Source organism: Acipenser ruthenus, chromosome 4 (genome assembly GCF_902713425.1).
Source record: "Acipenser ruthenus chromosome 4, fAciRut3.2 maternal haplotype, whole genome shotgun sequence".
In the NCBI taxonomy this organism is placed as follows: Eukaryota; Metazoa; Chordata; class Actinopteri; order Acipenseriformes; family Acipenseridae; genus Acipenser; species Acipenser ruthenus.
In genome coordinates this window covers 9183544-9200307 of record NC_081192.1, presented here as the reverse complement: position 1 = coordinate 9200307, position 16764 = coordinate 9183544, and the positions used below count along the sequence as shown (strand labels likewise).

General features: G+C 36.5%; 1 protein-coding gene across 3 annotated transcripts in view; it reads left to right on the top strand.

Moving 5' to 3' along the window:
* Positions 1-16764, top strand: part of LOC117400527 (histone deacetylase 9-like) — a 148030-nt gene that overhangs the window by 8796 nt on the left and 122470 nt on the right. For all 3 annotated transcript variants that reach the window (XM_059021979.1, XM_059021982.1, XM_059021978.1), the window contains one exon: positions 3988-4153. In XM_059021979.1, the coding sequence (XP_058877962.1) occupies positions 4132-4153 (22 nt within the window). In that variant the 5' untranslated portion in view covers positions 3988-4131. The remainder of the gene's footprint in view (positions 1-3987; positions 4154-16764) is intronic.

The window sequence follows — 16764 nt, the reverse complement described above, 5'->3', positions numbered from 1 at the left end:
AATCGTAAGCAAATACATTTCAAGTATCACAGTACAAGTAATAATACAATTAAAAGCAAGATAAATACAATGACTTTGGTTCAAGCAAGTACAAGTGTGACAAAATACAATTCAATAATACAACAGATAACAGTGTCAGTGATAGTTACATCAGGATATGATTAAATACAAAATACTACAGATTAAACACTTGGCAGATTACAGTACTCTGAAGTACAGGATTAAATGCAGTAAAATAGGGGGCAGATAAGAGCATGTAAAGCACATTTAAGGAAGGGTGATAAGTGACCCAGGGGAAAAACAGAGGAGTTCTACAGGTGCTGTCTGAAGAGGTGAGTCTTAAGGAGGCGCCAGAATGTGGTCAGGGACTGGGCAGTCCTGATTAAAGACATGGTTGAAACAATGACCTGGATTTGCTGACATTGCCTACATTTGATACCGCTAAACCCTTAATTGAACTAATTTGCTTAATCAGGCCTTTTTAATTGTTTTCAGCTCTTAAACAGCTGCAGATTTCAAGTTAACTATACACTTGTGTAAGTAACTACTTTGTGTAAGTAACTACTACTTTTTAGGAGCTGAGGACAACTAAAAAGGTCTAATTAAGCAAATTATTAGTTCAATTAAGTGTTTAGTTAATTAATTGAGAGCTCAGTTGGAATGCAAGCCAGAAGGCACTGGGGTCCCCAGAACCGGGTTTGAGAAGCCCTGGGGAAACAGAGGAGTTTGCAAAAGTTGTTCTTACAACACTCCAGTGATGTTGGTTAGGTTGAAGAGCACGTAGTTTCAAATCTAATTTTAATTGCTTACTTTTTTTTACATGATTTGAATGGAATCAGGAAGGCTGTTCAGTCTATGCAATTGGGATTCTCCAGACTAGCTTAAAGCAACTTAAAGGCAGTACGTTATTACCATTATTTTAAGAAGTTATACATTTTGTTTACAAAGTACTTTCCATGTCATTATGTTTCAAAACTGATTGGAATCTTGAAAACAAGGAAATTCCCATGCAGCAACAACAAAGAGTTATGTTATGACACATTTTCTGGTAATACTAAATAATGCATGTTGAATGGAATATTGACCTTACAGTATCTGTGACATGAAGAAATAAAAACTGTGCCTGTTACTTCTTGTCTTGATTATTGAAGTTCTTTGTTTGTTGGTAAACCTGCCACTAAACTCAGAAGGCTTCAGCTTGTTCAGAACGCAGCTGCCAGACTGCTTTCTTATACTCGTCGTTCTCAACACACTACTCCAGTGCTCAGGTCCTTACATTGGTTACCAGTGAGCTACCAAATTGATTTTAAAGTTGCTGTAATAACTTATAAGGCCAGTCAAGTTTTAGGACCATCCTATCTTCAAGAACTACTAACTCTATATGTTCCTAGTCGTTCTTTGAGATCAGAAAATGTAGCACTTTTAATTGTTCCAAAAAGTCATCTTAAAATAACTGGAGACGGAGATTTTTGCTGTTGTGCTCCTCGGTTGTGAAATGCTATTCCGATTACCATGAGGCAGGCTGAAACACTGGATTCTTTTAAATCTAAATTGAAAACATACTTTCTTGAATGTGCTTTTAAATAATTGGTTATAACTGGAGTGTATTGTATACATGAGCTGTTTTGTTTTTAACTTTGTACAGCGCTCTGGGATGCCTTGGCGTGAAGGGCGCTATATAAAAATAAATTTGTATTGTAACTCGTGGTTACAATGTCAAAATGCCACAAGCTGAATATTTCAGAATTAGTCAACAGATAGTTCAAACCTCAATTTCAGATGTTGTCTTGAATGTTTCCATATTGCAATGCTGTGTATAACTTAAAGATACCACAATATCTTTTGGTTGTTTTGAAGGAAATAGACTGGTAAACAACCAGCGGCAACATTTTTATTTCCAAAGGGAAGCATCCTGTCTGCTGCCGAGCTGCAGGTTATGAATGACACTCATCAAATCAAAGGGGCCCGTAACAGGAAAGGGACCTTCCATGCTCTGGTTATGGCTTACTGTACTGTTTTAATGTCATTGTAGCTCAATCGTGTGCTGTATTTATATATATACAGCCTACCTGCCACAGTCATTGTTGAAAATAACCTTAGAACTCATTTTTTGTATTTGCATAAATCCTGTCCACATTCTGTTCTTCTTGAAGAGGTAACATTAGTAAATCACTGATGATCCTTGTGACAGTTTACTTTAGGTATTGGCATTTCATTGTATTTCTTTTCCAGTATATCCTATAAATAAACAAATGATTCCTCATATGTTAGTTTCACTGTAGCAGTATGGTACGAAAATGATCCATGATTTTACATTCATTAAAATGCATGTGGGATTTGTATGGGTGAGACCAGCTGGAGAGTTGAGAAATGGAGGCAATCTATTTTTTGTTCGTTGTGAAAATGTAAGATTCATTTTTAATGTGCTGTTGATAAACTTGACAGCCTGTGTAGAACCATGGTCCTGAATTAGCATTAACACTCTCCTACTCTTCATACTCAGTGTTCAATGTGATATCAGTTTCATTCAGATGTGATGGTACAATGTTATGGTTTAGATCCTGTCTTTTCAATTCTTAACATGTTTACTGCCAGGTGCTGTTTATTTCTTTTGGTTTTGAGGGTTAAACTAAGTAAGAACATTTTTAGAGAATTAGAACTTATAACTAAAACTGCTTATGATTCATAAATTTGTGTTTCGTAAATCCAGAGTGCCAACTCAGCAATTCACTCTTCCCCCTTCCTGCAAAATAAGTTATGTCTGCCAGGCTTGAAATAGAGGATACACCATGAACATAGTGCTGTAGTTATTCCACAGGTCAGGCGGACCGGGGCTTGTGGATTGACTGCGGACATCCTCATGAGTAAATGTTCATGGAGTATTCTGTTTATATAAAAAATACAATATATGGAAATAAAAAATATGTCATTTAAATACCAGGAGTTACATTCGGTGATAGCAATGGTGCCTAATTCTGTCGTTGGGTTTGAATTAATTCAATATAGATTCCAAAATTAGATCTGGTTAAAAAATAATTATTATTATTATTATTCGCTCAGAAGCATTGATTAGGAAAAAGTTTACTTGACAATAGATCTCTCCGCACTTGTTGCGTAACAGGTTTATTCAATTTCATCGCAAGCTACCATAGAAAAAGGCTTTATTGTGTTTTTTGGTTGCAAATCTGTTACTGCGGGAACTTCTCTCAGTTGCAGAAGTTGCCATTTTACATTTGAGGAAAGAAGGATGTTTCTCCCATCAGAACAGGTAAAAGTGGATTCAGGCTCCCTGGAGCATGTGCTGTTCTTTTTCTTTTTCTAAAAACAATCTTTACCACAGTTTTGAAAGTGTATGTTCAAAAAAGAATATGGTCACAATCCTGATCTTGAATCAAAGTTAATGTGCTTCTGTTTTAATAAAAGGATGGTACATCAAATATTGCCTAGAGATGTTTTTTGTACAATAAATGATAGATGTGGTTGTGATATTGATGTTATCAGCTGCATGATTACAGGTCATCTCAGCCTTACAGAAACAAGGTTATTTCTGTGAACTGAACATCCATGTTTGAGGGGCAATGCAACCCCTGTAACTGTCATCTAGCCAGTGGTCGTGGACTAAAATTCAATGACAGATAAGAGTGTGCAAATTGAAGATTAATTTCTTTGGGAGTTGATTTCTTGGATACTCATGAATAAAATACAGACAGATAAGAAATGTGATTTCTCTTATTCTTACCCATCTTCTATGTATTTATTAAGCTACTAATCAGTAGAAATATGGTAGTGTTACAGTTGTTAATTTGAAGTATGTTGATTACATTTAAAAAAAAAAAATGTATTAACTAAACCTGGGTCTGTCCTCCATCTCCCATTTGGGAAAATGAACCCCATTTCTAACAGAATGTCAGCTTGCATAATATTTGCCGACAACATCACAACGTGTATTCAGCCTCATTAATGGCTTCAATCTGGATTTGTTTGCAGGTGTCTGGTAGCTTGACTGAGCGCTTTCCCAGTGCCTGGAATTGAACAGATGTGCTGTGGGTCCTGCCTCTGCATTGTTGAGACCATCTCATTCCAGAAGGGTAATCCCATGCTGCTGTAGGTGCTTCAGAGGTAGATTCAGAGATGAGTTCTCCAACACATTCAGGTCAGTTTTCTCTGTGCCTAATTTCATCTTTGTGTTTGTGTTGAGCTGCAAGATTTTGGGTTCACAAGCTCCAGCATAGAACTCATAGTGTTTATTGAAATACAAATAAAAATAAAACTAAGATACCAGTATGTTGTGTTTGTATGATTATTCTTTAAGTTTGTTTAGTTCTTCACAGAGATAGCGAGCTGCATATTAATAACAGTGTTACTCACATTTTGGTCAGAATATTGGATTATTTGTTTATGTGCATTTTACAGTAAACGTTATATTAGTAGTCTTAATAATAACAGTGTTATCTCTTAAGGCATGATTTTGTTCCACTTAGTTATTATGTACTTATAAACATGCAGATGGGATGCGTTTGTTTGATCTGATGGGAACCTGACCAGTGTCACTGAACACTGCGTGATGCTTTTGAAGATAAATTGCTGCTGTTACTTAAAGGTGTTTAAGCTGGAGCAGGTGGCCCAACTTGCTACTAATAGTGACCACAGGGTGGAGAGGAAATGTTACTGAGGGGAGAAGGACTGCTGTTTACTGCAGTAACTGCACAGTGCTATGTCATTTGATTGCTACTTTGAGATGCTTCGTGTAAGGTTATACTATGTTAGATTACAATTTTACATACGTCTTTTCTGTGTTAATGTAAAGCTGTGTGTATTTCTGGCAGAGCGCTAGGTGTGGGACTGTGATTTTGTTGTATTGTAAATGGGTGGTCAGACATGACTGTCTTAACTGCTGATGAAAGGATTTTGTTTCCATAAATAAACCCACGATGCACTTAGTGGTCTGTTTCTTACTCCTGACCTTATGCACTGCTATAAAGTATTCATGGTTCTTTCTAAAACTGTCATACCACAGCTGTTTTTGATTGTTTGAGGAATTTAAGATACAGAAATCATGAAGCTGTTTGATATTAGTAATTGGAGTTGCTTCTTCGCATCAACTCCAACTACATAATCTCTTCCAGTTATAGGCAGTCCAATCTTAGTACAACTACTAGGCAAAGCTGATTCTGTTTAAAGCTTTGTATTATTAAAATCTTCAAAAATAATGGGATACCATTGATAATTAAGCTTGGCTGTGATCTCATTATCTTAGAAACCATTTAAGATACAGAATCCATATCCAAAAGGTTTAATAAACTCCTTTGGTGAACTTTGACTGTCACTGTAAACAATATTCTCATATTGTTGTCAAGTTTGTGACATGTAAACTTCAAATGTGGTCCACAGGTGGATTTTGTGATTCTCTTGGCTATTGGTATTGTGCAGTGTCATATTACCATTGCATCCCATTCGTGGTTACTGTAAGGGAAAGTTTGACTTCAACAATCACTGCAGCTTGTTATGCAGGTGCTATGCCAAGCACTTTTAGGTACTTCTGTAAAAGGAACATTGATGTGGACAAGGGGTCAACCAGTGCCTGTCTATACAGCTGATGAATGAATTATATTTCAATGAATGAACCCAAGGTGCAGTGCTTTCAGGACTGTTGCTCCTCACAGTAATGCAGTCCTATAAAGTATTCATGATCATTGCTGCTTCTTCCTGAAATGACTACTTGTGCATGTGCAGAAAGCTACTTCATTTTATTTACTATTGTATTCACTGTTACTGAAAGATACTGTAAGCCTGGTTTCCAAAAGTAAATGTATACAACAAATCTAATTACTTAATTCCTTAATTTAACTTGTGTTATTTTTAAAGTTCAACATCTGAGAATATACAGTACTATAGGAATATCCAATCTTATGTTTTACATTTAAAACTGTTAATTTAAAATCTATAATACATCTTCTTGTTTCTTTTTTAATTGATACATAAATGCATCTTCTTTTTTTTAATACCTTGAACCCTCAAACTTGTCTCTTCCTGTATACAAGCTAATGTAATAGCTTCAAAGACAAATGTTTCAACTGGAAATGGTGTTCAATGAAGGCATTAAAGATCTTGAAAATAACCTAAAACAAAACAGAACGTCTGTATTCTGCCGCACCTTATCAAAAGGATAAAAACTCAAATATGGATTTGGTTGGATATTATTAAAAACACATTGTGGCTTGTTCAAAGGGGACACTGTGCATCTGGTTTGAATGAATAATTATCGTATGTTTCCAGACTTGGAGCATCTTGTATTGATTTAGCCACATTTACAGATCTGTCAAATTATGTGTTCCCAGTTTATTTTTAGAAGTGCATATTGACCACCTGGTGTTTATTTAAAAATATTGATACTGTCTGAGGTAGTGGAGTTTTTTGTATGTTCTTTTTCATTATCATGGCAGAAATTGCTTTAAAAAAACAACATTTTGTTCTGTGTGTGTAGAGCTTTATAATCCAGAAGCAATATATATATATAGCTAGTTGTGAACAGTTAATAAAGTTCCCTTATAATAAAGCGTGACTACAGATGTTGATATTTCATAAAAATGTCTTAAACAGAGGGGTAAAAATGCTCTGAGCTACACAAAATTAGACACTGTAAACTGCTAGCAGCCCACACATGTCAATTAATGCAACACAGTAGCTTAAAAATGTGTCATAAAGAAATCAACTTGTTATTTATTTTGGCTCTGGTAAAGGTAATGATGTGTGCATTATTTATTATTAAAAATAGAATTATTAAAATGTTCTGACCTTTTTGAAAAAAAAAGTGGTCTCTTAAAGACGTAACCAATAAGCTAAAGATAAAGCATACTTGTTAGAAGCCAAGGGATATTTAAAAAGCATGGGATCTGTAACATTGATATGACCAGAGGTTAAAACAATGGCTGCATGTGACCCGGATGGCTTAAGAGTGACATTAGACCAGGAAATGAATGGACTCCCACACAGGACTACCGGTATGAAGCGCTGACGCACGGTTTAATAATAAACACAATAAAAGGTTTGAACAAAACACTAATACAAAACAAAATGGCACAGTGGCCAAAACAAACAGACAAGCAGACTCGGAACAAAACAGGTATCATGCTTGTCTAAAACTAGCACGGGTAGCAATTGTTGTATTTGTGATTTATTTTGCTTTACCTCCCAACTGTCGTTCAGCCTCTGAACACACACTCCCCGTTCAGCCAAAGCTGCTTGTTTTTATATTGTGACGAAGGGATTAACTGGCTGTCAATTACCTAGTTTATCCCTCAACCACATTCAGCATGGGTTTTAGCTGGATGGGGGATATTAACCCCATCCATGCTGTAAAATAATTAACAACAAAACAACATTCAAACAAAGACAATACATTTAAATAATAATACTACAAATACAAAATAACACAAAACATAAAGTAGCACAGGGGTGGGGAGTACCCCGTCACACTGCAAAACAGGTAATGTATACTGGACAACACAGATAATAGAACATCATTGAGAAAAGCATGGAATATTGCTGTGTACTGACCTTAAAGACACTATCTAGAAGCATGCCAGTGTTTGAACACTGTGTCAGTGAAACATTTAGTTTTTATGCTGGTAATAGAACCTACAGCCAGTATAGCATACAAATAAAACTGTATTATAATTTAACTACTAGCACAGCATGAACAATTGAATGACTTTAACACACTTTGAAAAAGCAAGGTTTTTCCAAAATAGCCACAGTTAAAGTCCATTTAAAATCCAATCTCAGGAGTCATGTGGAGGTGAGATGTAAGATGCACACCTTTCAGTATAACATACAGTATTGAGCACTTGCACTTGTAATTGCACAGTCCAGGTGACCTTTTATAATCATATTTCCAACTAGGAAAGAAAGTTAGCAAGGCAGGATTGGTGCTTTTAATGCACCGTATTTCCATGCCACTCTGATGAATCTAGGAGATACAACTAAGAAGTTATGAGATGACAATGCATTTTCTTATTTAGGAGGTTTTACAGTGATCCTGCTAATCGGGGGTGGTTCAATCTTGGGCTAAGAATAAACCAGAAAGTAAAATTAGTTGGTGAACCCAGTCTATACATTTCATAATACATACATATACATAGAAATCCTTTCTTGGAAGCAAAATCCATGAATGTAACACAAAATGATAATCAATAATACAGTGTCTAATACAAAGTAATCAATCAGAATGGTTTTACTGTAATTATTTTTATTAGCATATAAGCCAGAGTCCGACTCGAGTCACTTTTTTTGAGACTTGACTTGAGACTTGAAGTGAATTGAATTGAGACTTGACTTGGGACTTGCTGAAAATGACTTTACAGCAATAAAAAATCAAATGCTACACGGGTATTACGGCTCATGTTGCACCCTCGCTCTACTCGTCCTCTCGCTCTCTCTCTCCCCCTCTCCCTCTCATGCTGCCCACTCGTGTGTGTGTGTGTGGGTGTGCCTGCCTGGTCCCTGTCAGAGTTGCCAGATTTTTCTTGCAATGCCCTGCCAAAGTAACCAGACAAAAAGTAGCCAAATTGCATTTTATAAAACAGCCAAAAACCTGTACTTACATTTAAGACTTAAATATATATATTACAAAAGCATAAGTGCTACATATTTATTTAAAATAAAAATAACACAGGTAAGTAATGTTATAAATTATGTATTTATTTATATATAGGCTTTGCTTGTTTTTTTCTCACAATTTACAGTACAAGCACTTCTGTTTCTTATGTGATGACATCAAATGCGGCAGATCTTTTTTTTTATTCGGAAGGTAGTGTAAAATTAAATTGTCCTGAACTGTCTATAAAACAATAAATACAATAATAAATTATAATTATATTTGCACTGAGGCAGTTCTTTAATTTGTTACAAATTAAAAAAATTTTATATATATATATATATATATATATATATATATATATATATATATATATATATATATATATATATAGGAACAAGAAAAAAGAAAAGGATATTTCAGGTACTTAAAAAGGTAGAATAATTGATTAGAAATCAATTATCAGGACGTTTCGGACTACAAGTCCTTCATCGGCTGAATACAAAAAAACAGTGCACTGATGAAGGACTTGTAGTCCGAAATGTCCTGATAATTGATTTCTAATCAATTATTCTACCTTTTTAGGTACCTGAAATATCCTTTTCTTTTTTCTTTTTTCTTATTGATCATTTTGGTACACAGCAGTTTTCCTTTTTCTCAAACTATATATATATATATATATATATATTCTCCCTATTTTACAATTTAATAAGAACCCCGGTCAAATGCATACGAGTGCCAGTTATCTGTAAGAATCCTCATGAGGAAAGAAGTAGGCGGGTTCACCATTTTCTTCAGCCGGATTTGCTGAATGCAAGTGTGGGCATTGTGTGATTTGTCATTTTATTGGATGCTGAGCTCCAGAACAAAGTCATGCCCCAGGGGGAGGGTATGGTATAGTATGCAGGGCATTGTGGTGATTGAAGTCCTGCACTGATGATGACCTCATTATCAAAAGGAATAGAAAAACAAAAAAAAACATGCATTGTAAAAATAGCCAAAACAAACTAGCCAAATCCCCAAAGACAATATTTACCCACTAGATGCTTTTAAAACAAGCCACATTTGAAACTGTTGTCTGTAAAAGCAAGCATTTCTACTATTATTTTTTGCATGATTCAGAGACAGTAAGAGACTTGACATTTTCCCCACCGTATGAAACTCATGGAGATACACTAGCTTGTTTCTCTCGAGAGCATTATTTTAGCAAGCTGATTAGCACACTACCTGTGATAAAATTTATAAACTAACAGTAGTGGCGATTTCAATACCTATGTTAATTATGTCAGAATTGAATTGATTTAGAAATCATTAACACAATCACAAACCATAAACACTACAGTATGTAAAAATTGTTTTCCCTATCCATCAAAATCAGTTTATGTATACAATGTTTAGGGCTTTCAGTCACGATATTGATAAAAGTAGAGGTACATCTATTAACCGGTTTCCTAAGTGAATATTACACTCATGCAGTATTCAATGAATGCAGTGTGCAATCCTTAGAACACCAAAATGTACTGGATTCTAATCTGCCCTTAGAGAAACCCTGCAGAACCATTTACCGACTTCAGAATTACCAGCGAGGCAACACAATGGATTTTCAAAAAAATTGCATAGTCAATGGCCCAGTGGTCGAGATATAAATAATCAATAAATTCAGTTAAGCGATTCTTTGGATGTTGGTAATACAGTTGCCTGAAGGTAGGGGGTAGAGCTAGTTCAGCAAGCAACACGCAACATTAGGGTCTCAGAGATGGTTAGAGGGCAGGCAGGCAGGCGGTTAAGAATCCTTTCACAGAGCTAGATGAAGATAATTCTGTTTTTAATGCATCACTGTGGGAGAAAAATCCATAAAATACACAAGGTAATTAGAAAGAATCGAATCAGCTGCAGTTTCCTTTACTAGAGAATAAAAGAATCACCAATAAAAAGGGCATGCTGTATTTAAAGACTTGAACATTTTGCTATTTATGGAAGACAACAAGATTATTTTACAGCCAATCAATATTGTGTTTATTCTTGCCTGACACTCCCCGTACAGAATGTGGTCTTATTTCGTTTCTCCCTCCACCTCCCCTTTCTCCACCTTGCAGCAGGTTTTGAGGGGGGTTGTTTTTCATAAGCTCCCTGGCTGTCTCATTTTGTCAATAGCTGACTGGGCATGAGGCTCTGAGTGATGAGACCACTGGGCCAGCTTTTTGCTTCAATGTATTGTAATAGATAAAAACAATAACGCATTTTTTGTTTTTTGTTTTTTATTTAGTAGTCGGCAATTGATTTTTACCCTATTTTTCTCCCAATTTGAAATGGCCAATTGCATTATTTTAGGTTCAACTCACCACTACCGCGGCGAAGATGAACACACGCTGTCCTCCGAAACGTGTGCTGTCAGCCGACCACTTTTTTTCACTCGGCAGGCCCGCCATGCAGCTACCTCTGAGCTACAGCGTCGGAGGATAACGTAGCTCTGGACAACTTACAGGCAAGCCAGCAGGCACCCGGCCAGTCTACAGGATTCGCTGGTGCGCGGTGAGCCTAGGACACCCTGGCCGACCTATCCCTCCCCCCTGGGCGTTTCATTTTTTCAACTTTTGGTACTAAAACTGTAGACAGCCAAAACAAGGTGAATTTATAATTAGAACTGGCTGAAATGAATATATAAACAAGAGACAAAGATGCTGGAAATAATTTCCCTTAACAGGGAAAATAGGTTTGAACATACTGTACAGTAGCTGTAGTCAAAAAGTTATGTTCAACAAAAAAGTACCAAATACATCTGCCTTATTAAAAGACTTTAGTCCCCATTTTCTCTTTGATTAGTAATAAATAAGAATATAGTATTGTGACAGAGACAGAATGATTCTTGGTGATAGATTTTCCTCCCTCCCTGTGAGGGCACTTTGTAAAGGGAACAGAGTGCCATGGACTGGATGGCCAGACAATTCATTCCCAGGGTTAGGCAGAAGTCGGCCATCTGGAAAGGGGGTGGAGCTACGGTACACTAAATCATTGACCCGAAAGGGAAACGATGTGGCAGCCGTGGATTGGAGGAACGGTTGCAATCAATAACCCAGGGGTCATGATTGATGGTATAACAGTGATCTGTTCCTTTGTTATGGTTAACGCTAACCGGAAGGAGTACCGTATTGTGAAATTGTGAGTGTTTTGTTTGTTTTTTGTTGTGTCACTTTGTTTGGTATGCCGGAGGATGCTGTGCTAAAGCGTTATCGTCTCACTCTGCAGGTCATCGTAGACCTAATAGCTGAACTGAGAGATGAGCTAGGCCCCAACGTCAATCTAAGGATGGCTATCCCTGCACATGTGAAAGTGCTGTGTTCTCTGCACTACTTGGCTTCTGGTTCCTTTCAGACCACAGCTGGAATGTCTGGAGGGATAACCCAATCCATCTTTTCAAGTTCTAGGCATATTTCTGGATGTCATGCAAAAAAAGGGCAGGCCAATACATATAATTTCCTAAGGATACTAGCATAACTAAGCTCCTTTTCTTTTCCTGCTGCTCTCTGTATTCCTAACTCTGCAATTGCGGCCACTAAATAGAACGATACACTCATTGAAACCATCATTATCATAACTGTGGCTCATTATTTGTGCGTATTGATTAATTTGCATTGCTCTTAAGCTTACATAGGGCACAGTGCAGAATCCTGGCCGCAATGCGATTTGAATTTTGCATCCGCAATTATTTTCACTGTGCCTATACTTACATCACCCCCACAGTCTCTGTAGGAACATAAACAATTTAAAAGCAGCTCTGTAAAATAGCAAATTATTTTTTTAACAGAATTACTGGTCTGCTTTTACAATTAACTTAAAATAACTGAGTGGAAGTAGAATAGGACATTGAGTTTTTTCTCAATGGAGTTATCTAGTGTCCAGTTTTAGTGGTATACACTGTTGGTCTTGGTTATTAAGAGTTTTGCGTCCATGGTACTGGTAACTTTAAAAAAAAAAAGAAACAAACAAATGGTGGTTTGTTTTAGCACAGCTTCGGAGATTTCATTTTGTAACCTCAGAAGTTTCATATGGTTTTGTTGTGTGCTGTAAAGTTCCTTTTCCAGGGTACTGTATTTTTTTTTAAGTTATCACACCAGAGAGGTGTAGTCTGTTCTTTAGCTGTCTATCTCACATCTTCCTGTCAATGCATGGTTGAGTGTCAGATTAAGTTAAAAGACTGACACTCGTTATGTACAGCATTGCTCAGTGTATCAGAGTGAGGAGTTAGCTGTTTTGACTGACGTCCAGTAGCTAGATTGATTGGGATGCTGGAGTTTCAAGCATGTTGTTTATTTTTTTATGTTTATTGTTTTGAAATGGTCTTGCTGGAGTTGCCTTCCCTACCACCTGACACCTGCACCAGGCCTAAGATCAATTGGACAAGCAATAGTTCTACAGCATTGTGAAAACATTAGGAGCTGAGTTATTTTCTAATGAGACCATACTGGTGATAAAACTAAACAAAAAAGAAAGTAGCAAATGTGAGTGTTATTAATTGTTATTATTACTGCATACTCACAGTGAGAAAAAATAACAATATTATTGTAAGGAATTGTTTTAAAAAAAAATGTCATAAGATGGTGTAACAGGGTGAAGTGTGATGTGTATGGTTCGTCACTGAATAATCAATGATCAAATGATCCCAAACAGTATAGAATGATCTCAAACAGTATAGAAAGGGTTTTGTGGTGTAGTAGGTTCCTGGAGCGGGACGTCTCTTTTAACGAGGCTAGCCCTTGCCTTGTGTAACAAACCTTTATTTTTAGCTTTATTTTGTATTGTTTTCTTTATTACCTTAGTGTCAGCACTTGTGGTGGATTCATTGTGCACGCCTGTGCGGCGTGTCAACACCCAATGCTCTGTGTCTGTTTTTTTGTTATTCAGTGACAACCCACGTATGTAACACTTGCCCGTTACAGATGGCTTAAACTTGTATCTATTAGACTACATTGTTTCCCATTGAAACAAGTGAACCAATCAAATGCACTGATTTCACTTCCATATAGACTTTGTTTGGTTGCTTGCTTTCAGTTGCTGTGTGAATTAACTCAGTTATCTTCTACTGGGTTTCCTTTGAGAGGAACTTGTAGCATCAAACCATTTTTAGAAAGTAACCTTGCTCTACTCATTTTTTTTCTTTATTTTATAATAGTTATTTTTTAATAAAGCATTATTTTTGGAAGAGAAACACAATTATAATACAAAGCTATGAACAAATCATTTATTACAATTTCATTAAAATACATTCAGTGCAGCTTTTGTCTAGTCAGTAAAGTGTAGCCTTGTCAGTAGAACACATTTAACACACCAAGATTGTATGCCACTAAATGCCAACTTATAACATTTACTTGAGCAGGTATGTCAGGCACCACTGCAATTCAACCTCCACAGCACTGATTTATTTTTAAATTGTTTTATACTGTCTGGCCCCCACTTATGTGCATTATATAACATAAATTATCTCTTCAGTCCTTGTTATTGTGCATTGATGAGCGAGCATAGGTGGGCCAAATGGCCTTTTCTCATTCTAGAATTTCTTATGTTCTTATGTATAAAATTGAAATTATAAGAAACTTGTTGTGGCATAATTTGGTATTTGAAAATATTGAAGTGCTCAGCCACTTGTTTACAAGAGCAGCATTGTATTGTAGTTTTACCAAGCATGTCTTAACCAATGCAATGCATAATACTGCACACTGTCTGTTTAAATTACTATGACCCAAATACCAGTAAGCTAATGTCCACAGTACTTCCTGGGGGATGTGGAAGCAAGGTGCTTCTCTGTTTTGTGGCCATGTCTTTTTTTGGGAAAGTTAGTTTCAGGTTAAGGTCACCAACAATGAGAACTGAATACCAAATATAATACCATATTCCGATATTCAGAGCACAGCATACAGAATCTGAAAGTAAGCTAAGATTACTTAAGAAAACAACACCATTTTGCCATATCTGAATTCTCTTGTCTCCGGGATGATGCCTACCAAGTTGGGAGTAAGTTGGTTAAATGATTTTCGAGCAGAAGCAGTTGTTTGGTGCGCATTTTGACGAATTTGGTGGCAGCCAGTTTGATAGTAAAATTTGTCGCAACAACTTCTGCTTCGCAAAGTTGAAGCGGGTTTGGTTGCTGATGATATATTGCAAGTGTCAGATCAATCACTTCACCGGTTCCCAAGAAGAAGATTTTGAAAGGTTTCTAAAAAAAAAGCGTCATACGGCCATTTTGGTTGAGGGCAACACTATTTTTTAAGAGTGAGTTGTATTAATACAGTGACAGAGATGATGCTTCTGAAATTTGGAGTTAGTCAAGTAAACCATTTGTCAACTGAGGCAGTTTTGAATTTAAGATGTAAATGTACACCTGGCGGCCATATTGTTTTACAAAACATCACCATTTTGACATATCTGTATTCCATTGTCACTGGAACGATGCCTACCAAGTTTGAAGTTTGTTGGTCAAACGGCTTTCAAATAAACACAGTTTGCTGTTAAGGGCACGTTTCAGTAAAATTTGTGGCAGCCATTTTGATAGTAAACTTTATCGCAGCAACTTCTGCTTCGCAAACTTGAAGCGGGTTTAGTTGCTGATGACGTATGCAAAGTTTCAGATCAATCGGTGTACCGGTACCCAAGAAGAAGATTTTTAAAGGTTTTTCCAAAAAATGAGTCAGGCCATCATCTTGGTTGACTCAGGAGCGTCATTTTTTTTGCATCTGAACTGTAATCTACACGGGATGATACCAGCCAAGATTCATGTTGATTGGTTACACCGCGTGCGAACAGGAGCAGTTGGCTAATAATGCTACATATAATTTAAATGGCAAACTAACGATGTTGCCACAAAATAGCTATTATAACCGAACAGCAGTGGCTAGTTTCTTAAAATGGCCGACGGAGCCAAATAGGCACATTGAACCACACTACCCAGAAATATGTACAACGTCAGTCAAAGTCTTTTTGAAGGAACCCAATTAAGAGACAATCATGTTGAAATCCTTTCTTTACTGTTGGGAAACTCATTGTTTATGGACTGTGAACTACCACCCAGGAACAGAGTGGGGAGCAGCCAGTCAGTACCCACCAAGAGGAGTAGCCGGACCTGTAAACAAAAACAAATACAGGATTACAAATGGAGTTTATATAGAGGGTTGCCCAACCCGTGGACACTATTCTAGATTATACTTACCGTGTGCTACACTGCTGCAGGTGTCCACCAGAGGGCAACCAATTTGACTAACCTTTCTGCATACACTGATCATGAGAACAGTGCCTCCTGCTGATCCTGTTGGGGAATACAGTTACAAATGAATTGTGTTTTGTACTGTTTTTTTGGATTATCAAAAAGAAAGACTGATTGAAAAACCTGTTGCTTACCTTGGAAGCCCATTCTTGGGGGAATTGGTCTGAACTGTGCAATTACCTTAAAAGAGGACTTGACAAGAGAATTATTCTGGTTGTTTATCTTAATTACGGTTTGCTGAAAGTATTTAAAACTTGTTGCACTTGACCCCTGGTGTCTTGACCAATCATATACATCTCACCTCCACACACCTGGGATACCTATAACTCAGTGATCTCTTTCACAATACATATATTTGCTTTCATGTATTTTTGAAGTTAGCCAAAGTGAATCATTTAAAATATTAACTTTGTTTCTAACTGATTTTTTTTTTTATATCGTAAACTTTCAAGTTTTAGACGAACAAAGTTACTGAGTGCTATTTTATTTCGGTTGATAACTGAAAATATGATTTATTCAGTGCTATTTTATTTTAGTTAGCTGCAGAAAAAGTATGATATAGCTATTTTTCTGATACCATTTGAAATAAATACATTGAATAAAAAGAAAAATCAACTTACTTGCGACTAAGATAATATGATAAACATGTAGTTCTGCTGTGAAAGTAAAGCACCGATGAGCACATGTTGTAAGTTGCAGTCTTTTTTTCTTCATTGCGAGATATTGTGAAATATTTTGTACCTTCTGGTTGCCCTTTTGGCAAGGACTTTAGAAGTACAATTTTTCATGATTCATTTTTCGTGCACTGTTTTTTGATACCGCCCTCAGATAGACAAAATTAACAGATCAAAGCCCACAGATGTGATACATCGATGAATCATTGATCTATTAAAACCTGTTAAAGATATCATTG